The sequence below is a fragment of the Loxodonta africana genome, chromosome 19 (genome assembly GCF_030014295.1).
Source record: "Loxodonta africana isolate mLoxAfr1 chromosome 19, mLoxAfr1.hap2, whole genome shotgun sequence".
Lineage (NCBI taxonomy): Eukaryota > Metazoa > Chordata > Mammalia > Proboscidea > Elephantidae > Loxodonta > Loxodonta africana.
This window is the reverse complement of record NC_087360.1, coordinates 75,426,272-75,450,235: the sequence shown is the minus strand read 5'-3', so window position 1 is coordinate 75,450,235 and position 23,964 is coordinate 75,426,272. Positions and strand designations below refer to the sequence as shown.

The 23,964-nt window shown below is 38.7% G+C and overlaps 1 protein-coding gene across 2 annotated transcripts in view; it reads left to right on the top strand.

Annotated features, from left to right (window-relative positions):
• Positions 1 to 23,964, top strand: part of MSR1 (macrophage scavenger receptor 1) — an 85,628-nt gene that overhangs the window by 45,818 nt on the left and 15,846 nt on the right. Inside the window, exons 8-9 of one of the 2 annotated variants that reach the window (XM_023551163.2) lie at positions 1,149 to 1,202; positions 20,920 to 21,108. In XM_023551163.2, the coding sequence (XP_023406931.2) occupies positions 1,149 to 1,202; positions 20,920 to 21,108 (243 nt within the window). Of the gene's footprint in view, positions 1 to 1,148; positions 1,203 to 3,765; positions 5,486 to 20,919; positions 21,109 to 23,964 lie in introns of those variants that run through there. The other variant, XM_023551162.2, reaches the window with a different exon arrangement.

Here is a 23,964-nt window from a genome sequence, read left to right as displayed (position 1 = left end):
GCCAGGATCTACTTCATAGCAATGGGTTTGGGTATTTTCGTTTACAGACTGATATGCCCCAAGGTTCCTCTTAGCTTCCCCAAAACCTAAAGACCCATCGCCCTCGAGTTGATTCCAGTTCATAATGACCCTATAGGACAGAGTAGAACTGCCCCATAGGGTTTCCAAGGAGCAGCTGGTGGATTTGAACTGTTGACCTTTTGGTTAGCAGCTGCGTGTTTAACTGCTGCACCACGAAGGCCCCAGCTTCCCCAAGGGCAGGGGTAATCAGGATTTCAGCATTCTTAGGAATTCTTTCACAGCCCAGGGCTTAGTTTGCTCTTTCCTCAAAAGCTGAGAAATGAGATGGATACAGTATAACAGGAATAGAAGAACATGGTTTAGGATGATTCATTTGGGTTTCCAAAATGGAAAATACTAAGCTTTCTGGGCACAGTCAAGGAACAGGAAGAAAGGAGAATGACTAAGCACAAAACAAACCACTTACACCTCAAATTTTTTTTTTTTTTAACCAGTAAGTCTGGTCTTTTTGTGTGTGTGTTTTTATGAGTTAGAATTTGGTTCTACATTTTTTTCCAGCTCTGTCCCGGACCCTCAATTTTGCCTGGTGTAGGAAAAAATAAACCAAAAAACCAAACCTGTTGCCGTCAAGTTGATTCTCTGTAGGAAAAAGGGACTTTTAACGCCCTCCTGAAGGAGCCCTGGTGGTGCAGTGGTTAACCGTTGGGCTAACCAAACCAAAAGGTTGGTAGTTCTAACCCACCAACCACTCTTCGGGAGAAAGATACGACAGTCCATTTCCCAAAGATTTACAGCCTTAGAACCCCTATGAGGAAGTTCTACTCTGTCCTACAGGGTCACTATGGGTCGGAATGGACTTAATGGCAGTGGGCAATGCTCTTGTAAATAATACGAGATAATGTGTGTCAAGGACCTACCCAACGCAATGCCAGGATCATAATAGGACTTAAAAAATAAGAGCTATCATCATCATCTACATTATTATATTTCAGTATCTCTAGGTTGTTATAAGTTGATATTTTAGAGTATCTTGTGATGCTCTGTCTGCATTTAAAGCAAGCATTACTTTTGCCCTATTTTTAGTCTATAAAGTAATATGTACCTTTTTTTAAACTTTTTTTTTCAAGGTAATCCTGGACAAAAAGGCCAGAAAGGGGAAAGAGGCAGTGGAAGCACCCTGGGTAAGTTCATAGTTCTTGTTCTGTCCATGCATATTTGACTACCTGTGTGATAGGAGAGCACTGAACTGGAGGCAAATGCTGAAAACTTCAGCGTTGATCAGTAGAGATTCTACGGAAGCCAGCCAGTTTTCTCCAAGATAAAGCATACTCGTTGGGGTAAAACACATAGATTAAATGATCCAACACAGTGAATCTCATTACATTTGTATTTTGTTTTTTTTTTTTTTGTGATGAGCACTATTTTCTAAAAATTCCACATAGAAAATTGTACCAGTTTCAACCCACTGAAGAAAAATCAAGCTTATGAATAGAAACAATTATTGCCTCCTTACTGTGGTTAAGACGACGGCTGCTAACCAAAAGGTCGCCATTTTGAATCCACCAGGCGCTCCTTCGAAACTTTGGGGCAGCTCTACTCTGTCCTATAGGATTGCTGTGAGTTAGAATCGACTCGATGGCAATGGGTTGGTTTGTTTTTCACCTACTAACTGAGCTCACTTAAACCTTGTAAGAATTTGGATATCCAACGCTCCCTGCTTCCAGATTAATTCCTGGTGGCCAGGTTTTATTTTGTTTTGTGTTACTAAAAACTTAAAAAGGTGATATTTCATGCCCTAGGGCTTCAAAAGTTTGCCAATAGATTTCTCAATGGAGCTTCATATTGTGACACTGTGTTAAGGATCTATAAAGGAACCTAAAAATTGGGATGGTCTTCAGTGTGCCCTGCCATCCATCAGTGGTTGTGTTCCTAGGCTAAATCTACACTGATACGATGAAACGATTATGAAAAAGAATAACTTCTCCAGATCAAAGGGCTCCCAATAGGAGCTATGCACACACCCAGCCCAGCGGTCATAATCTTGACTCGTCAGGGGTCTGTTGTAGATAGACCTTTAATATCACAGATTCCTTTTTAAAATTTAACCCTTTTTAGCTGTAATCATTGTTTTTTTTTTTAAAAAAATACAGTGCCATTTTTTCTGCTTTAGCAAAAATAATTAGTTTAGCCTAATATTCTGTGAATACCACATTTAGACAATTTAGGGTACTTATTGTGAATACCAACCATTAGATTCTAGCTATGCTTTCAACAACTGTTGCTCATGTATGTTTGCCCCAAAGTTAAGCAGAGTGTGTTATACGAAGTGCAAGTCATCTCAGAGTGTTCTAGCATTGTTCAATGGGGAGAATGGTAATGACCATTATGAAGATATTAGGGTAATGGTAACATTGGGATATCTTTTCCCTTCTCCTTTGTGTCCATTCATCCTTCAGCATGGTTGCTTTTGTCTGCTGTAGACGTTGTGCTTCACTGGTTCCCATTTCTCTTTGTCACTCTGGTTTTTTTCACTTGGGCTCCACTTATAATTCTCTTACCTGTCTTCATCTTAATCTCTACCTCTATCTTTTTCTTTATCTCCTTTTCTCTTTTCTTGGGGCTTTCCTGGGCTTCTTCACATTGACTCTGAACAAGTTTGGCAAATCAGGGAGGGTACTTATTTATCTTTTTTAGTAAGTAAACCGAGTACCCACCCTGTCTTCTGTTACCTGAGATTATTAAACACTTTGAACTTTTTTTTTTCAGATAAGCTCAGAAATGTTTTTATGTTAGAGATGTTCTTTTGACTGGGGTGTGTATGGGGGCATACTCTCTCTGAGAGAGCAATAAGAGAAAGACTTCTGTGTGTATTTGTATATAGTCTCAATATTCCCATACACACACACACATCCCAATCAATGGAGAGACTGTAACAACTCTATAATGTAGGAGCCCCATTGGTGTAGTGGTTAAGAGCTCAGGCTGCTAACCAAAAGGTCGGCAGTTCAAATCAACCAGCTGATCCTTGGAAACCCAACGGGACAGTTCTACTCTGTCCTCTAGGGCCATTATGAGTCAGAATTGACTCAACGCAACAGGTGTGTTTGTTTAATAATGTTTGAAAAGAGAAAGGATTATATACATCATCATCTATATAGTATAGTCTGTTTTTTCCTTAATAATATGCTAGTAATCTGCCCGTTAGTAAAAAAAAAAAAAAAAAAAGTTGTACACATAGCTTAATGCTTGCACATTATTCCATTATACAAATACACCACAGTTACCACGATATATCCATTCAATCCCCAAGTCACAAACATTTAGGGATTTTTGTTTCATTTGGTTTGGCTTTAACAAGCAATACTACATTCAACATGTTCGTACATGATTTTCTGGGAATATTTTCTAAAGAGGATTTCCTCAAAGTAAAATTAATAGTTTAAGGGTTATATGCGTTTTAAAATTGGATAGATTCTTCCAAGTGGTTCCAAAAAGGCTGTACCAGTTTTTTCCATATGAAAGTACTGATTCCCCAGATCGTCAATTAATTCTGATATATGAAAATTTGTATAGAATAACTCTCCATAAATTTTAATGTAAAATTAACAGTAATATACATTTTATTTTATATGAAATATGAAAAATTTTAAAATGCAATTTTAATATGCATTTTTTACATTTTTGAGACATGATTTAAATATAATAAAAATAATCTTTGATTTCCTCTTTTATTGTATGTATCAGGACCGGTACATCTCATGACCTGATCATATTAGGGCAGGACCCTTTTAAGATCAGGTGGATTGGGTGGGACACCCTCTGCTACCATCTTAATAAAAGACCCTTCATCTCTGGATAAGTCATCAGCACATCTGACTTCCAAGATCCTTTTTTGGCTCCACCAAGCGACCTTGGATCCCGTGTCTTTTTCGGCTTCTGCATGGCTTCCTTTCCTGGTCCTTGGTGGTGTTTGGGCCTCTGCTCCCATGTCCATATCTCTTCTGACTCCAGTACTCCACCACCGCCACCCCTCACCCTGGACACCTCCCATGTAGTGGCTGGCAGACTGCTCCAACCAGTCCCCAGAATACAAGCCAACAGCCCTCTTCCATTCACCCACCTAATAACACACTGGATTCTAGGAGAAATCTCATGGTTACTGATTTTACATGTTTCCTTTATAGTCAAAAACATATTCACCCACAGGGATAGGGATGACCTAAAAGAAGACTTATTCATTCAATCATTCATTCATTCAGACTACTTTCACTGTGAACCTCCTGGGACTAAACATATAATCTCTGATAAGACCAATGCTGTCTCCGGTCTTACAGAGCAAATCAGCCATGGGAAACACAGGCAAGTAAACAAGCAGTTGTATCACAGCAGAGCTGTACTGGGGGAGGAACAAGCTCTGTAGGTGTGCAGAGGAAATAAAGACTTGTGAATTTCTTAGACTATTCAGAAAGCTTATTTATTTTGATTTGTTTATTTTACTTTCCTGTCTTCTTCTTCTCCAAATTACACAGTATTTTTTTCCAAGTTTTAAAATGAGATAAATGGAGCTTGGACAATTTGTTCAACAAATTGGAGCCAAAACAAGACTTTTTTCTTTAAGTACCCAGTCATTTCAAGCAAAATATCTTCAGCAGGAAAAAATGTATTGATATCTTTTTGACTCAAAAGAGTTCTTTGTATTTTACGTGGTCGGTATAGATCCCGGGGGAGAAATTGCAACAGAACTGTAGATTTTGGTGTAGTGAAGACTGGGATAAAAATGAGAAAAGGAAAGAAAAGGCAGACCAGAAAAGGGAACAGGAAAAATGTGAGATTCCATGTTATTTTTGCGTGTCTCTCTATTAACAGACCACATTTTCACAACTCTCTTTTCTTCACCTTTTAACACATAGCCCTAGGTTGACATCATTACGCTTCTAGCAGAATTCTAAGTAGTATGCCTATCTGTAGCTCACTGCTTCTATTCCTTCCCCTGTAAAATGGACATCTTAACCCCTACCTCACAGGGTTGTTGTGAGGATCAAATAAAATATTGTGTGTGAAGACGGCTCTGTAAAATCCTAAGTGCTTTAAACACATAAGGTATGGTTCATAGGGTTCTCTCTGAACTAGCAGTGCTGTTCCATGCTGATACAATGTAGGCATTTTAAATATGCCATCAGAAGAGGAGTAAAAGCAAAATGAAAATGTGAGAAGCCAAATAAATGTCATGGGCTAAAAGAGAGGTGCTAGAGAATAAGACAAGATTTTACATTAGAGCAATGCAAGTGTGACCAGATTTCAAATCAGTGAGTTAGTGTGAGCTGAGCAGAAAAGCAAAAGTTATAAATAAAAGGAGAGACTAAACAGGGTGCACGCCAGAGGCCAGAAGCCATTACAGAGGTCAGAACAAAATGTCAGACTAATAAGACAAGAGCCTGGGCTCTGAAGGACAAAGCAGGAGCCCAAGACCCTGGTGATGAGAAAGCTCCAGGAAAAGTTGAAACAAATTAGAGTTGTCAATGGTACTGTCCATCTGTGCCAGCTTGATACAAAAATCTCAAGGGAAAAAGTGAGGTCAGGGCAGGGGTCACTCAGATGTACAGGTAGTCCTCGGTATTAACAAACTGGCAATTTTGTGTTGGGGGCGGGAAACAGTTGCCACAGAGTAGATGCCAACTCATGGTGACCCCATGTATATAATGGTACAACCGTACTCCACAGGCTTTTCGGTGGCTTAATATCCGAAGTAGATCTTTAGACCACCTCTGGGTGGACTCTAACAGCCAACCTCTTGGTTAGCAGCCAAGCACTAACCATTTTTGCCACCTAGGGACTAGCCATCTTATACAAACATCTAGAAACAATTTGGATCTCTTTACCCATGGTTTAAGTTGATGTGACTCCCTCTCCCAGTCCTTAGAGTCGCTTTGCACTGAAGGCCAGGCAGAGCACTGGGGATCTGCTCTTGTCACCAGGCCTTGGTCCACATTGGTCTCAGAATGGCCCAGATCTCAGAGCTCTTGGGAGACCATTCCAGGACACTGAGTTCACAATTCACCTGGCATCCCAGATTGCAAACAGATTGTTAAATGTGTGAAATAGTAGTCTTAACTTTCCAAATTAAGGGAGAAAGTGTCCCTTTCTCTCACTAGACAAAAAGGAATGCTGAATGCCCAGTTCAAGTGCACAAATTATACCAGTCTTAATAATGCATACACATTATTGAAGACAGACACGTCTGTGGGCTTTAACGTTAGTCACAACAGTTTGTCTGCTGTGTTCTCACCCTAGCTTGGAAGGGTGTTTTAGTCAAGCTAAGGGATGCCTGCCATGTAATTAACCACTGCGTGTACAGCTGTGTTTCTATTTTCTCTATGCTCTTTGTTCATGCTCAATGAGACTGTGGTAGGATACGAACCTGGAGCAAGAATTTGAAGCTCATACAGTGATTTGAAAAGTCCATTTCTTCTTCATTTGCTTTCTACTGAGGACTCAGCTCAATCTTAAATGAGTTCTGGCCTTTCACAAAGCTTTCAACTGATCAAAGCCTTTTTTTCCCCAGTCACTAAATAATTATAATAACAAACACTTCCTGTACACTAGCTACCTTCAGTGTATTATAAACTCTTCTGTTCCTCACAACAGTCTGCAGGGTAAGTACTATTATTATTCTGATTTTATAGCCTAGAAACTGGGGCTTGCTCCTGTCAGTGTAAGAGCGAAACCTCAAAGCCAGGTCTGTCTGCCTCCAAAGCCCCTTTGTAATGGAGAATCCATGCACCATTCCCGCACTAGTCCTAGGTATTTTTTGCATAAATATCACAACTACGCATGGGAAGTGTGTGAAGAGAGAAAGATCTGCAATGAGCAGTTTGTTTTCTTGGATGGCCTAAGAGTGAAGACCCTGCAGAGATAAAAGCTCTTACTGTATGGCTTTCATTAGGTCAAATGCCACAAATCATAATTAATCTTTACTTGTTTACATTACTACCTTCATATACTATTCTAGCTCTGGCTCCCAGCCTCTCCTCCAAGTCCATTACTCAAAAACATATTCTTCCAGGAATGCTCATGGAGCTTCCATTACTGTTAATGAGAGTTACTTACGCGCACCAGGGGAAGGCACTACCTGTTAATATGCTATCTTTGTTCCAGCAACTGGCTGAGTTTTAACATCTTTCAGTATAATTTGGCTGCTTTGATGTCTCTCTTCTTTTGCCATTTCCTTTCTTTTTTTTTTTTTAACTCCACAATGTACTTATCTCAGTAGCACAATTAGTAGTTATCAGAGTAAACTTGAGCAGTGATGGCTCTAGGTAACTTAGATAAATGATGTTCGTTCTTGACGGTTTTGTGGTGTTTAAAGCCTGTAATTCCCACAAACTGCTGCTAAAAGCACACAGTGTTCTTTCATTTACACAATCTTTGTGTTCTTCAATAGTGTGCACAACTAATAATTTTTTTTTCTTTTGTAAATTAAAATGCAGATTTAAATGAGTAATGTACCCTGTGGTTCGCACCTGTACTGTTTAGTTCCAGTCCCAGCTGACTCTCACAGTCTGACTCTCACCAGAGCCGACTAGGAGGAACAATCCTGGACAGCTCCGACTAGGTCTGTTGCACCAGTGAAATCGGGAATTCCTTCAGCTATGTGCCGGAATGCAGATGGGGTGGAGAGACGGAACATATCACCCACCTTTGTTCCACAACCTCTGATGACCAAGTGGCTTTCCCAACCCTCCTCAGAGAGCTGAGTCCTGGCTTTCTATTCTGTAGTAAGAAATTCACTCTTACAGTAAAGCAAGATCTTTTATTTTGCTTATATCAAAACACCCTCCGAGTGCAAGTTCTCAACCTATTATTTGCCCCCTGTCTTTGTGGCATCTATGAAAACGTGCAGCTCTACAATATGAAATTCAAGACAAACTCCCTAGAAGCTTACAGTTGGCTTGTTTGTACTTGGATTGTCCAAAGAAGTTATGTATTCTGGCTTAATCTACAGATTTTTTTAATCCTCTTCTGGAGTGCTATGAAGCCCTGATGGTATAGTGGTTAAGAGCTACGGCTACTAACCAAAGGTTGGCAGTTTGAATCCACCAGCTGCTCCTTGGAAACCCTATGGGGCAGCTCTACTCTGAGTTAGAATTGACTCGATGGCAAAGGGTTTTGTTTTTGTAGAGTGCTACAGTTATTTCCATTTTTTTTTTTTTACAGTTATTTCCATTTCCTACTTCCCTTGAATCCTTACCCATATCCTGCTTGATCCACTTCAAAGTGAAATACCTGAATTGCAGCAACCTTTCAGGTGTTCATCATTAGGGGGAACTACTTAAAAAATACTAAGCCCTGGTAGCACAGTGGCTAAGTGCTTGGCTGCTAATCAAAAGGTCACCAGTCCAAATCCACCAGCTGCTCCTTGGAAACCCTACAGGCCAGTTCTACTCTGTCCTATACAGTCACTATGAGTTGGAATCGACTCGATGGCAATGGGTTTGGTTTGTTTCTTTGTTTGTTTAATGTAGATTATTCAGTAAAGTGAAAAGTACCCTTCTTTCAAATGATCTTTTGTGCATTCTAAATTTTTATTTCCTAGAAATGTTAAAAAAGAAGAGGTAAATCCCGCCAATTGAGCACAAATATTTCATTCCTATGTATATTTTCATTGAAAATTCACAACTCATAATATTGTTCATATGTCTCTATTTGATATGTTTATCTGTTCTATTGCAAAATGTCCTTCATACTAAAGTCTCTCCTGTTACATTCTCTCTCACTTTGTCCTGTTAACACCTGCACCCGCACCCAGAAACACTTTTCATTCCAAAATAACATGCAGTATATTAATATATTTATCACAGAGAGTGACTGTTATATCACATAAAAAGTTATGTTGAAGTCCTAACCCCTGAACCTGTAAATATGACTGTTTGGAAACAGGGGTTTTCTTTTGTTAGTTAATGAGATCATACCAGAGTAGGGTGGGTTTTAAACCTAATCACTTCTGAGTGGCATCTTATGAACAGAGCAGAATAGCACACAGAGGGAAATCAGATGCCATGTGAGGAGTATCTGTAAGCAAAGGAACACCAACGATTGCCAGTAATCAACAGAGACTTGGAATGAGGCTCACACAGGAAATCGACATGACTGAGCCCCTGATTTGGACTTTTAGCCTCCAGGACTGTGAGAAATTAATTTCTGTTCTTTAAGGCCACCCACTTGTGATATCTTTTGTTATAGTAACACTAGGTGCTAAGAGAGTAGTTAAATGAATAAATCATTATTAATGTATTGAGGCTTTTATATAAAAAGAAGAAAAAAAAAAACCATTGCTGTTGAGTCGATCCCTACTCATAGTGACCCTATAGAACAGAGTAGAACTGCCCCACAGGATTTCCAAGGTTGTAACCTTTAGGAGAGCACACTGCCAGATCTTCTCTGAGGAGCAGCTGGTGGGTTTGAACCACTAGATCTCTTGGTTAGCAGCCCAGCACTTAACCACTGCACCACCAGGACTCCAACTAGGCAACCTGGCAGAGAATAGTACAGAACACAGCAATTAACAGGGAAGACTCCATTAGGAGAGATGTGTGATAGCTTGAATACTTCTGCTGCAGCACTCCAAGCCAAATGGCACCCAGATAGCCAGCCTAAGAATCAATTTATCTCCCCTGTAACTAAATTCAGCTCTCTTCTAGAAGGTTCTGGATAATACCTATTTGTAGAAATGAGCGGCAACAATGGCAACAAACTGTACCCTCACGAAAAGGGTCGAAGAAGCTTTGTAATGGCATTTGTTTCTGCCATTAACAAAAGCTGAGACTTTTAAATTCCTCTTTCTGTTTTATTTCATACATCCAGAGTTCAGGAACAGCTGCAAAAGATGCTCCCAGGATGAAGCTTTGTACGGCAAGTTGTAGCCCAGACTGAATTATATGGTTGAGTTATAAAGCCTTGACAATTGCAGTTCTAGGTACTTGGATAGTAATTAAATGAATAAATTATTATTAATGTACTGAGGCATCTTAAAAAAAAATCAAACCCATTACCATGGAGTCGATTCCTATTCAGAATGATCCTACAGGACAGAGGAGAACTGCCTCATAGGGTTTCCAAGGCTAGAAATCTTTGTGGAAGCAGACAGCCACATTTTTCTCCCATAGAGCCACTGCTGGGTTTGAACTGCTCACGCTTGGTTAGCAGTTAAGCACTTAACCATTGCATCATCAGGGCTCCTTCTGAGGAATCTAGCAGCTACTTAATACTTTAGTGATATTTTAAATAAGAACCTTCTAAGTCTTTGAAGTAGGGATTTTAGGGACAAAGTGAGCATATTAGGAGAGAGGTTTTTTTTTTTCTCATTTGTAAATTTATACGCACATTGTTACGTGACCCTAGTTGCTATCCCTGTAATGTGACCTCACACTTCTCCTTTCCATCCTGGATTTCTCACGCCCATTCAACCAACTCCTGTCCCTTTCTGCCTTCTCATCTCGCCTCCAGACAGGGGCTGCCTGTTTAGTCTTGTGTATCTACTTGAGCTAAGAAGCACACTCTTCACAAGTATCATTTTATATCTTTATAGTCCAGTGTATTCTTTGCCTGAAGAGTTGGCTTCAGGAATCGTTTTAGTTCTGGATTAACAGAGAGTCTGGGGGCCATGTCTTCTGGGGTTCCGCCAAACTCAGTCCATTAAGTCTGGTCTTTTTACTAGAATTTGGGTTCTTACCCCAATTTTTTCCTGCTCTGTCAGGGACTCTCTGTTGTGTTCCCTGTCAGGGCAGCCACTGGTGGTAGCTGGGCACCATCTAGTTCTTCTGCTTTCAGGCTGATGAGTCTCTGGTTTATGTGGCCTTTTGTTTTTGTCTCTTGGGCTAATATGAGGATAAGAGAGGTTTCTGATGTGATCAAATCACAACACAACAGGTGTGACTGCTTAGTTCCTATTAATAAACTAAAGGAAAAAGCTTGTATTTTCCAGTTTATACCCACTGAGGTACTCAATTTCTCTTTTTATTTGAAAATAATCAAAAACACAAAACATAAGTTAAAAAAAAAGAAAGTGTCAAGAATTGAAATTCATGTCTGTGGGTCCCTCATATCTGGACATTTGTAGCAGGGTCTGAGGTGTTCCAGAAAAAGGAAGGTCCTGCCTCAGTTTTCTTTGCCTGTCAGTTTGCTTTTAAAGAGGGCCTATAAAAAAAAAAAAAAATTTTTTTTTTTTTTATATCTTACCCCTAAAAACATTGAAGTATTCTGTTGTTTTTATAGTTAGGAGAATGATCCCACTTTCATTTAAGTTTCTTGCCAGTACTGAGCTTTCACATTCAGTCATGTTCTTTTACATTACGGTGTTTTACGGAATCATAAAAATTGGCAGGGTAATGCAGTTTAAGTAGACCACAACTGATAGTAAAGAGGTTAATGGCAAACAGAATGACCTGGGAGATCACTTGTTATGTCATTTATCAAATGGCTTGTGTTCGACCACTAATTTAAACTTTGGCTCTCCAAACCCTCCCAGTGGCACTGTGGAAGAAAGCCCTAGTGACCTGCTTCCATAAAGATTACAGCCAAGAACTGTGGAGCACAGTTCTACTCCGTAACACATGGGTTTGCCATGAGTTGGAACCAACTCGATGGCAACTTTTTTTTTAATGTATTTGTCAGAACTTTTTATTTTATTGTGCTCTAGTTTTTTTTTTAGAGGAAGGTTTAGAGAGCAATTAGCTTCTCAGTGAACAATCAATATGCATATTGTTTTGTGACACTGGTTGCCAACGCCAAAACTTGTCAACACTTTTCCCTTCTCAACCTCGGGTTCCCCATTTCCATTTGCCCAGCTTTCCTGTCCTCTCCTGCCTTCTCGTACTTGCCCCTGGGCTGGTATGCCCATCCAGTCTTGTATATGTGGTACAGCTACATGTATTATTATTTGTTTTATGAGCCTGTCTAATCTTTGGCTGAAGGGTGAACCTCAGGAGTGATCTCAGTACTGAGTTAAAAGGGTGTCTGGGGGCCACACTCTACTTTTTAAGCAGAAAGTAACAGAAACTTGCTTACTGAAAGAGAATGCATTGATTCACATAATTAGGAAATCCAAGACAGGAGTTTTTCTTCAGGTATGGCAAGATCCAGGAGTTCAAACTAAGTCAGTTGGATTCAATCTCTCTTTCTGTTACATTCATGTCAAGTAGAGTCTTGCTTTGTTCCATTATCTTCACACCTAACTATGTGTGAGAAAGAATACTGCCTTCTTGTCTTTTAAAGAGCTCTCCTTGTTTCTGCTTGGGTCTGAGCTTTCCCCTGGACTGACCACTGCATCTAGAGAATGGGGCATGCTCATTGGCGAACGAGATCAGTGGTGGAAAAGGCAGATTGCCCTTTCAGAACCTCCGAGTGCAGGACACAGGGCACTAGAAGAATGGATCAACATATATTGTTCAATAATACTTAGCAATATTCTTGCTGATTGCTCACTGGGCAGAGATTTATTCAATTCTTTGATGATGTGAAAGATTTAGAACTGGACTACTATGGACAGCATTGGAATGACCTCTGAGTCATTTATCATATAGAGATTGCTGGACGTGACATCTAGGCCTTCTGATTTCATGGGGCTGGGTTGCAGCTAACATATTTGATTTCCAAAAACTCTCCTTAGGATTCTGAAACACTGGGTGGTTGAGAAACTCTAACATATGAATATTTTGTCCTGTCATTACTTATTCACCGTCGTTAGGCCAGAAATCTGTATGTTTAAGAAATAACAATATCGATAATAACAATAATAGTATATTGAATGACTCTGCTACGTGAGTTACTCTGCAAGCACTTTATATACCTCTTCACTTATCCACACAAGAGATCTATCACTCTTCTCTTTTTCCCACAAGGATTTAGAACAGTTAAGGAATCTGTGCAAACTCAACGTTGGTATGTATATGGTGGGTCTTGGTTTATCTGATTGAAAATTCCATGACTCACCTAGTACATTGCATTGCAGCTCAGAACAATGTGACTTCCCCTCCACCCTTTTGAAAACCCATTCTTGAGCTGAATTAAATCTTCACCACAATCCTATAATTATGAAAGATATCATAACAAGTGAAGAAATTAAAGTGTAAACAGGAAAATGATATGTCCAAGTCATAAAGAGAGTTTGCAGCACAGCTGGGGCTAAGAGTCCTGGTCTATAGACACTTCTTGTTCCATGATACTGATTCTCTCCCTTCTCTGATGAGTGAGAACTGTATCTGCTCGTTTGAAATAAAGCATGTAGTTCCTTAACCTCACCAGAAGTCCATATATTGAGATACACCCTTTTTCTTTTTAAGCAGGATTTTTTTTCCATGTTTTCCCACTTTTTGTTATTATCCAAAGAAAATACACCATCCTATATATTTTTTTGGTTCTCAGAGAGGATCTGTTTGGATTACAGTATAAAAGTCAAGATTTAAGCAAGCAAACTGAGGTAATGTTGCCTGGAGGAGGGAAACAGCTCCTTTGTTGGAATTTTGAGGCTTCAAACAAGCTGCTGATAAATACCCCTGGGCATAGCTGTTGTACAGGAATTGCAGCGTCTTCTGTCTGACACAGATATAGCAAAGACCATACACACTATTGTGTTCTACCAATTTCAGTAGGTCAGTCTGATCATAGCATTCACAGTATTCACAATCCAAGGAGAACATATATTGTCTTTCAATTCCAAATACAATTCGAGGTATAAACACCCAGAGTCATTTTGGAGATTATTTTCCGTTCATAAAAAGTCAAAGACTCTATATTGAATTACCAGCCTTGCCAATAACTGGAGAGGCTGAACTTTAGTGTGCCAAATTTGGGACATAATTCTCCCAAGATTCACATGTCAAATTCCCTGCAGTCTCTGATTTTAAAGACTCCCAGAAAAAAAAACTTTTTTTTCAGAATAAAATGTAATAAATAATTTTACTACTACTGTTTTTATAGTACCTTACAGTTTTTTTACAGTTTAAAATACATTTTTTTTTTCATATATTGTCCCACTGGAAACCTCAATCCTAGAAGGCAGGTGTTATTATATTTATTTAATAAGTGGGCAAATGAGGACTCAAAGAGGTTAGATCATTTATCATAGTCTCAACGGCTTATAAGAAGGGACCTCAGAAATATTATAAGGTCTGGTTGAAGTCTACACTTCCAAAAATCGGAATGAATTTATGCCATTTTATGATACGAGCTTTCTAAATTAGCTCTGTTCAATATCTTGATGGGTGACATGATTTTTTTTTTTCCGTGCCTCAGGGTTTTAAGTGAAGAGCAAAATTTTAAATACCCTAGAAACAAATAAAATTTTCCCTTATACATTTTTAAAGGTTCTCCCTTCTAAGTAACTATAGAATTTAAGACTCACTTAGAAACAAAATATTAAATAATTACACAGTTGTTCTAAAATTATAGCAAATATTCCATATGTGAACACTATTCCCTGAAGACAACAACATGCTTTTTGAAATGCAGACATTTTTATTTAATTGGCAAATTTGAAAATTTAGCTGTAGAAGCAGCATTACAGCTCATGATACTCTGAAGAGAACGTATACGAACAACCATGCTGTTTTTCTTGTCTCGTTTGAGTTCTAGTTCTTTTTTTTTTCCCTCTACATAAACCAAACCAAACCTACTGCTGTGGAGTTGATTCCAACTATTAGTGACTCTATATAAACAGAGTAGAACTGCCCCATAGTGTTTCCAAGTAGGGGCTGATGACTTTGAACTGCTGACATTTTGGTTAGCAGCCATAGCTCTTAACCACTGTACCACCATGGCTCCATAGACAATAGGAAGCAGGACAGAACTGGCCAAGGGGCCACAGTTTGCTTACTTCTGGTCTATAAGCCAAAAAAAAAAAAAAAAAAAAAACCAAACCCACTGCTGTTGAGTTGATTGCAATTCATAGCAACCCTACAGGATAGAGTACAACTGCCCTACAGGATTTCCAAGGCTGTAAATTTTTACTGAAGCCAACTCCCATCTTTCTCCCACTAGCTGTTGGGTTCAAACAACCAACCTTTTGACCTCTTGGTTAGCAGCCAAGTACTTAACCACTGTGCAACCAGGGCTTCTTTGGTCTAGAAGAGTCCTTCCAAAATAATAGAAAATGATGATTGGAAATAACAAAGGCCAAATAAACTTACATCAGAAACCACAGGGCAGGTCTTCTCGATGTGCTCATCCTAGTTGTTAAGAGCTCCTCTTTGAGAAGGATAAACATTAAATCGGAGTCAGTAGAAAAAAATTCATCAGGTGATTAATATCACAGACAGTATTAATTCCATTGCTTTCATCGCAAAATGGAAGCTTCTAATTTTTCAAAAATTGTGAAAATAAAAACTTCATATTTGTATGAGATTTTAAGGAAGGCGTTGTTTTATTTAATCTTCAAAATAACCTTAAAAATATATGAACCTCGAAGGTAGGATACATGTTTTATTCAAATTATTTCTGGAACCCATGGAAGTGCCTGGCACACAGAGAGTATTCAGATGCCTTTAACTAAGAGTGGATATCATATTCTTTTTTTAGCAGATGAAAAATTTGGTCCCTGAGAAGTTCAATGGCTTATACAAGGTCACAGAAACAGTGTCAGAGGCAGAATTAAATTTAAATTATCTGACTCCTGGGCCAATTTTACTTATATTCTCAAGTCACAGATATGAAGAAGAACATAGGCCTAACATAGACTATAATTAATATTGCTTACATATACTAAGATTACTGAAATATCTTTATATAATGGACTTATTGTTTGACTTTTCAAAACTCCACTTCAACAAAGAAATGCCTCCTCCGCCTTCACTCCAGGAATCCTATGTTAATGCAAGTGACCTTACGTGCTGCCCCAAGCTGATTATTTCATAGACGGGCATCTGGCCCAAACTAGGCCAAAGGGTTGGCAGTTTGAATCCACCGGCCGCTCCTTGGAAATCGTATGAGACAGTTCTAGTCTGTCCTATAGGGTCACTATGACTAAGAATCAAACTGACGGCAAAGGGTTTTGGTTTTAGTTTTATATATGTATATACAAACACACACAAGCACATACACACATATGCACACACACACATTTTACCCATGGAAAATATCTTTAACTAAATATGTTAGCTTGGTGCCAGAGAAGAAGTCCAGACATCTCTTATATCCACACAACGCTGAGTTGACTAAATTCAGAAAAAAATAATGGTTCTCCAAGTGTGGTCCGTACACCAACAGGATCATCATCACCACAGTCTTACAGAGAAAATGCTGCAATTGAGGCCGTGCAAATTGATAAAATTACTAAAAACATTTTGTATTTTATCATCACCAAAACTGAGCAATCAAATGGTGTATGATGCAACCCCTGAAAAAGTCTTTTCACTGCCTCTTTCCTCTTTATTTGTATGGTCACCTGTCCACAATCAATTTATAATTGAAAAATATTGCAGTTGTCAGGAATGCATAGGCATATTCAAACATTTTGGTCCTAAAGAATCGAAACAGGGGGACTTTCTCCCGCTCATAATCACAGGAGCATAGAGGATTTAAAAGAAATCTGCAGCCAGCCTCTTTGGAAGGTGATTGATCAGCAGCTGTTTCTGATATCAAATGTCTCTTCTTCTAAACAAATGATGTGATCTTCTAGGTCAGCGGTTCTCAAAGGGAGGTCCCTGCATCAACAGCATTATCATTACCCAGGAGCTTCTGAGAAGTTCCTCTCCAGACCTGCTGAATCAGAAACTCTGTGGGGACTAGCAATCTGTGATTCTGACGCGTGCTAACGTTTGAGAACCACTCCTCCAAGGCAAAGCTCATTAATGACATTTTGGAAGGAGTTAGAGAAGCCCTGGTGGCGCAGTGGTTAAGCCCTTGGCTGCTAACTGAAAGGTTGGTGGTTCAAACCCACCAACCCCGGGGAGAAAGGTGCGACAGTCTGCTTCCATAAAGATTACAGACTTGGAAACGCTATGGGGCAGTTCTGCTCTGTCCCGTAGAGTCACTCTTGGTCAGAATTGACTGGATGGCAATGGATTTGGATACTTGGGGTTAAGCGGTAAAGAATGCACAGTGAGAATGCTTACATACCCTTGTTGGGGCAGTTAGACAGGCTCATAGAAATTTTTTTTTTTTTTTTTACATATAACCAAATGCGTGAACATGCCTGCTTTTCCATGGTATGCATGATAAATATATTACGTTTGGATATACTTGACTTTGCAAAAATCAACTTTTGGGTGTGATGCTAGTTAACCTAACTCTAATATTTAAAAACATTACACAATCTATTCTTGAGACAATAAATTGTATAATGTTTTTAAATATCAGCTCACTAATGCCTAGGATTCCTTAGGCAATTATGGCGAATGACTGAGTCACTCAGGTATTTTATTCAGTAATTGAAAGTTTGAATACTGTAATAGCAAATCATTTTCCTTTTTAAAAATATTTTTAACTTACGTTTATTAAGTGAATCCTGGTTTATGCACTTTGGTAGGATTACATTAATTCAGTATTTGGCAGTGAATTATACTTTGGGGGAATCAAGAAGATAATTATAATTGTAATATTACATGTTAACTTGCTAGCTTTTTATGTTTCTGAGTATCTCATTCAGTTTTATTACAAGAAATGATCTTTTTTTTTTTCACACATTATAAGATTACTGACCTTTTCACAAATTTTATTCAAATTAGAAAAAGAAAGGCTACTGAGTATTTCTTCAAATGATTGAGCTCTGAAACCCATAACGAAACTCCATTTTTACATTAGCTATTCTGGCTGTGACAATTGCATCTTGCTTTTTTGTAATATAATGTTCCTCAAAATTAGATTTGAAAGTACACATTTAAATAGAACTGATTCGTTGACTTTAGGATCATTAGAGAATATCATTATTTTTATTTAGGACTAACTAAATTTTGAAAAACATTTTGTCTCTGCCTTTTATTCTACGTTTTAACCAAATACTTTTCAGCAAATACTTGTTGTTGTAATGTGCCGTCAAGTCGGTTCCAACTCATAGTCATCCTGTGTCCAACAGAATGAAACGCTAGCAGGTCCTGCACAGCCCTCACAGTAACTGATACGTTTGAGCTCGTTGTTGCAGCCACTGTGTCACTCCATCTTGTGGAGGGTCTTCCTCTTTTTTACTGACCTTTACTTTACCAAGCTCAATGTCCTTCTCCAGGGACTTACTCCTACTGATAACACGTCCAAAGTATGTGAGAAATAGTCTCGTCGTCATCCTTGCTTCTAAGTAGCATTCTGGCTATACTTCTTCCAAGACAGATTTGTTCGTTCTTTTGAACTTTGACCGATTCTTTTTGGTACAGCGGCTCTGTGCATTCCTTCCATCTTCTTTTGACGCTTCCTGCATCATTTAGTATTTTCACCATAGAATCCTTCAATATTTCAACTCGAGCCTTGAATTTTTTTTCAGTTCTTTCAGCTTGAGAAATGCTGAGCGTGTTCTTCCCTTCCGGTTTTCTATCTTCAGATCTTCGAACATGTCATTATAATACTTTGGATTCTAGAGCCGGCCTTTGAAATCTTTGGTTCGGTTCTTTTACTTCATCATTGCTTCTTTTTGCTTTAGCTGCTCGACGTTCAAGAGCAAGTTTCAGAGTCTTCTGACATCAATTTTGGTCTTTTCTTTCTTTCCTGTCTTTTTAATAACCTCTTGCTTTCTTCATGGTTGATGTCCTTGATGTCATTCCACAACTCATTTGGTCTTCGGTCTGTATTGTTCAACATGTCAAATCTATTCTCGAGATGGTCTCTAAATTTGGGTGTGATATACTCAAGGTCGTACTTTGGCTCTTGTGGACTTGTTCTAATTTTCCTCAGTTTCAACTTGAACTTGGAGATGAGCAATTGATGGTCTGTTTCACAGTCAGACCCTAGCCTTGTTCTAATATTGAGCTTTTCCCTCGTCTCTTTCCACAGATGTAGTCAATTTGATTTCTGTGTATTCCATCTGGTGAGGTCCATGTGTAAAGTCACCATTTAAGCTGGAGAACAAAAGATATTTGCAATGAAGAAGTCGTCGGTCTTGCAAAATTCTATCATGCCATCTCCAGCATGGTTTCTGTCACCAAGGCCATATTTTCCAACTGCCTATCCTTCTTTGTTTCTAACTTTTGCCAGTAAATTACCACCAGTAATAGCACCAATCACCAGTAATTATCAATGTATCCTGATTGCATGTTTGGTCAATTTCAGACTGCAGAAGTTGATAAAAATCTTCAATTTCTTCATCTTTGGCCTTAGTGGTTGGTGCATAAATTTGAATAATAGTTATATTAACTGATCTTCCTTGTAGTCGTATGGATATTATCCTATCACTGACAGCACTGCATTTAAGGATAGATCTTGAAATGTTCTTTTTGACGATGAATGCGACGCAATTCCTCTTTACGTTGTCATTCCCAGCGTAGTAGACCATATGATTGTCTGATTAAAAATGACCAATACCAGTCCATTTCAGCTCACTAACGCCTACGATATCCATGTTTATGAGTTCCATTTTATTTTTGACCACTTCCAGTTTTCCTAGATTCATATTTTGGACATTCCACATTCTGATTATTAGTGGATGTTTACAGCTGTTTCTTCTCATTTTGAGTCATGCCACAACAGCAAATGAAGATCTCGAACACTTGACTCCGTCCAAATTATTAAGGTCAACTCTACTTTGAGGAGGCAACTCTTCCTCAGTCATCTTTCGAGTGCCTTCCAACCTGGATGGGGGAGGCTCATCTTCCGGCACTATACCAGACAACGTTCTGCTGCTATTCATGTTTTCACTGGCTAATTCTTTTCAGAAGTAGACTGCTGGGTCCTTCTTCCTAGTCTGTCTTAGTCTGGAAGCTCAGCCGAAATCTTTCCCCCATGAGTGACCTTACTGGTATTTGAATACCAGTGACATAACTTCCAGCATCACGGCAGCACCCAAAGCCCCAGAGTACAACAAACTGACAGACGTGTGGGGAAAACAAATACGAGACTAGTACAAAGTATTTGAAAAAATTTCGGTCTTCCAGGTCAATTTATTTTGTAATCTTAATTGCATACTTTTATGTATCTGTCTCTAGGTTCAAAATGTGTATGTTGCCTTTTAAAAATACCAAAGAGCCATCTCATACTGATGTAAATCTCTTTTTAGTGTGATTAAGATTTTATAAAATTTATCAGATATCAGGTGGACATTGCAGAATAAACACAGTATGTATTTCCCCATATATTCAAGATTTGTATGATTTTATCTCATTATTGTTTTTCTAAAAACAAAAACAGAAAAAAATTTGTCTTTGGGACAAATTCCAGTGCCTTCATAACAGGAATATTCTTGTGATGTGTAAATGAATATTATTACCAGTATAATTAGCTTGTTTATCATGGGAAAAGATAGAGTATTGGTCATTTGTTTTTGTGCTTACAACTTTAAAACTATCTGCTCCTCAACGTACTAGCCACTGAAATTCACTGCATTGTGTGAAATTTGCGTGTTGGCGTGCCAAAAAAAGGTTGGATCACTTCTTTATATATTTTTCTAAATAGTACGCAAAACCTGTATAACATTAATAAGCTTGCAATTGTTGAATTTTAAATTCATTGGAGCATAAAGTGTTCTACTGTCTATGACTTCTTTAAATGTTAAAACAGAATGGATTTCACTTCTCAGCTTTTACTAAGGCAATTTTGGCAGTTAAACTCTTTACCAATAGGTGGTGCTGGAAAGTTTTCTTTTTATTCCAGTAGCCGACCTTACTGGAAAAATGAGCCAAAACGCTTTTTAAAAAAGAGAATGGATTGTAATACAATATGTAGATTATTAATGGTTGCTTACTTTTTTTGGTTGTTGTTTTGTTACAGCTCCAGCTAAGACAGTTCGACTGTTTGGAGGGAGCGGACCCCACGAGGGTACAGTAGAGATTTTCCACAATGGCCTGTGGGGCACAATTTGTGATGACCACTGGGAAGTGCGCAGCGGACAGGTAGTCTGCAGGAGTCTGGGATATCGAGGCATTCTAACTGTGCATAAGGCTGCTCGTTTCGGACAAGGTAACATAAAGGAAATCTTGTTTTTTATAAAATAAAATCTCGGCATTCTCTAAATACATAGAAATAGGGAGAGGATAAGAGGAAAGAACTCTGTGTGGGATTTTTTAAATGCCTTTTTCTAGAAAGTAGAAATAAAAAGAAACATGAAAGGCAAACGATTGGGGGGTTGTTGCTTAGGGGGTACTGTGTTTCTGTTTGGGATGATGAAAACCTTGTGGAAATAGATAACAGAGACCAATTGTACAACGCGGAGAGGGTAATTAGTGTCACTGAATGGTACACGTTAAAATGGTTGAAATGGCAATTTTTTTGTTATATATATTTTATGACAATAAATTTATTTTTAAGAAATAAAAAAAAAGAAACAAACACAAAAAGCAACCTATCATGTTTAAATTTCATTTAGACTCACTTGGTTAGCTGGAGAGCAATAACGTGGAGGAAAACAGAGTGATTGGAAAGGCAGACGAAGAGAATTGAGGAGTGACTTAATGACACAGCCCACATGCCTGGGTCTGGTGGGCACTGAGAATTCCAGGTGCTCACTCCTATTCTCTGTTCTGTGGAACTGGAGTAGAGGGTGGCTTCCTCTGCTTTTACGTCCCATGATGTCCCACAGGCAGGGAGATGTATCAACCCTGGTATTCCCAGTTGCCAGTTGAATCAATTCCGACTCATGATGACCCTAGGTGTGGAAGAGTAGAACTGTGCTCTATTAGGTTTTCAATGGCTATTTTTTCAGAAGTAGGTTACCAGGCCTTTCTTCCAAGGCATCTCTAGGTAGAACCAAACCACCAACCTCTCAGTTAGCAGACGAGAGTGTTAACCAATCGTACGACCCAGGGACTCTTTACCCATTATGCATCTGTATTCTCAAAGGACCAGGAAAAGTCATGAAAGGAAAAGAAGTAATTACATAGTCTCTGGTGGAGCAGTGGTTAAGAGCTCAGCTGCTAACCAAAAAGAGAGCAGTTCAAATCCACCAGCCATTCCTTGGAAACCCTATGGGGCAGTTCTATTCTGTCCTATAGGGTTGCTATGAGCCAGAATCAACTCGACAGCAATGGGTTTGGTTTGGTTTTGTCTCTATACCTACTACATTCTGACTTATCCTCCTTAAAGAGCGTGACAGGAAAAAGGAAGACAAAGGTTACTTTCTCCTGTCTGAGGTTGATAAAACATTGAATAATTATTTTACTGTGTGTGCATTTCTGTATTTTCACCTGGATGACTCAGTAACTTGTTTAAGAATGTATTAAAAGAGCTAGGGTAAGAATTTGCAGAGGATAATATATTTGAATATGTATCTGTTACATTCTTACTGCCTCAATTGCTTTTTTCTAAACTTGCATCACAGGTTTTATGTATAATTACATACTTAGATCCTGAATAAAGAGTTTAGACAAAGGTAGCCATACATATATTGAATTTATAGACTATCTCAAGAACAGATTTGACATACTGAACACTAATGACCAAAGACAAGAGGAGTTGTGGAACGACATCAAGGACATCATACATGAAGAAAGCAAAAGGTCATCAAAAAGACAGGAATGAAAAGTCTAAAATTGATGTCAGAAGAGACTCTGAAACTTGCTCTTGAACTTCCAGTAGCTAAAGCCAGTGGAAGAAATGATGCAGTAAAAAAGCTGAACAGACTGTTTCAAAGGACGGCTTGAGAAGACAAAGTAAATTGTTATAATGAAATGGGCAAAGACCTGGAGTTACAAACCAAAAGGGAAGAACACACTCCTCATTTCTCAAACTGAAAGAACTGAAGAAAAAATTCAAGTCTCTAGCTGCAATATTGAAGGATTCTATGGGGAAAATATTTAACGACACAGGAAGCATCAAAAGAAGATGGAAGGAATACAGAGAATCACTGTTCCAAAAAGAATTGCCCGATGTTCAACTGGAGCAATTAGCAACATCATGATAAATGGAGAGAAGATTGAAGTTGTAAAGGATTTCAGTTTACTTGGATCCACAATCAAAGCCCATGGAAGCAGCAGTCAAGAAATCAGATGACATATTACAGCATTGGGTAAATGTGCTGCAAAAGGCCTCTTTACAGTGTTAAAAAGCAAAGATGTCAATTTAAGGACTAAGGTGTGCCTGACCCAAGTCATGGTGTTTTCAATTACCTCATATGCATGCAGAAACCCTGGTGGCATAGTGGTTAAGACTTTGACTGCTAACCAAAAGGTCGGCAGTTGGAATCTACCCGGCATTCTTGGAGACCCTATGGAGTAGTTCTGCTCTGTCCTATAGGGTCACTATGAGCTGGAATACAGTCGATGGCAATAGCTTTGGTTTTTTTTTTTTGGGGGGGGGGTGCATATGCAAAAGCTGGACAATGAATTAGGAAGACTGAAGAAGAATCGATGCCTTTGAATTATGGTGTTGGCAAAAATCATTGAATACACCATGGACTGCCAGAAGAATGAACAAATCTGCCTTGAAAGAAGTGCAGCCAGAATGCTCCTTAGAAGCAAGGATGGTGAGACTTCATCTCACATACTTTGGACATGTTATCAGAAGGGACCAGTCCCTGGAGAAGGACATCAGGTTTGGTAGAATAGAGGGTCAGAGAAAAAGAGGAAGACCCTCAACAAGATGGATTGACATAAAAAAAAAAAAAAAAAAATTTTTTTTTTTTTTTTTTTTTTTGTGGCTGCAAAAATGGGCTCAAGCATAACAATTGTGAGGATGGCACAGGACTGGGCAGTGTTTCATTGTGTTGTACATGGTGTCACTATGAGTTGGAACCAACTCAACGGCACCTAACAACAACATTCTACTTAAAGACATTTTGCTAACTAGCCTAATCAGAAATCAGAAATTGTGGATAACACG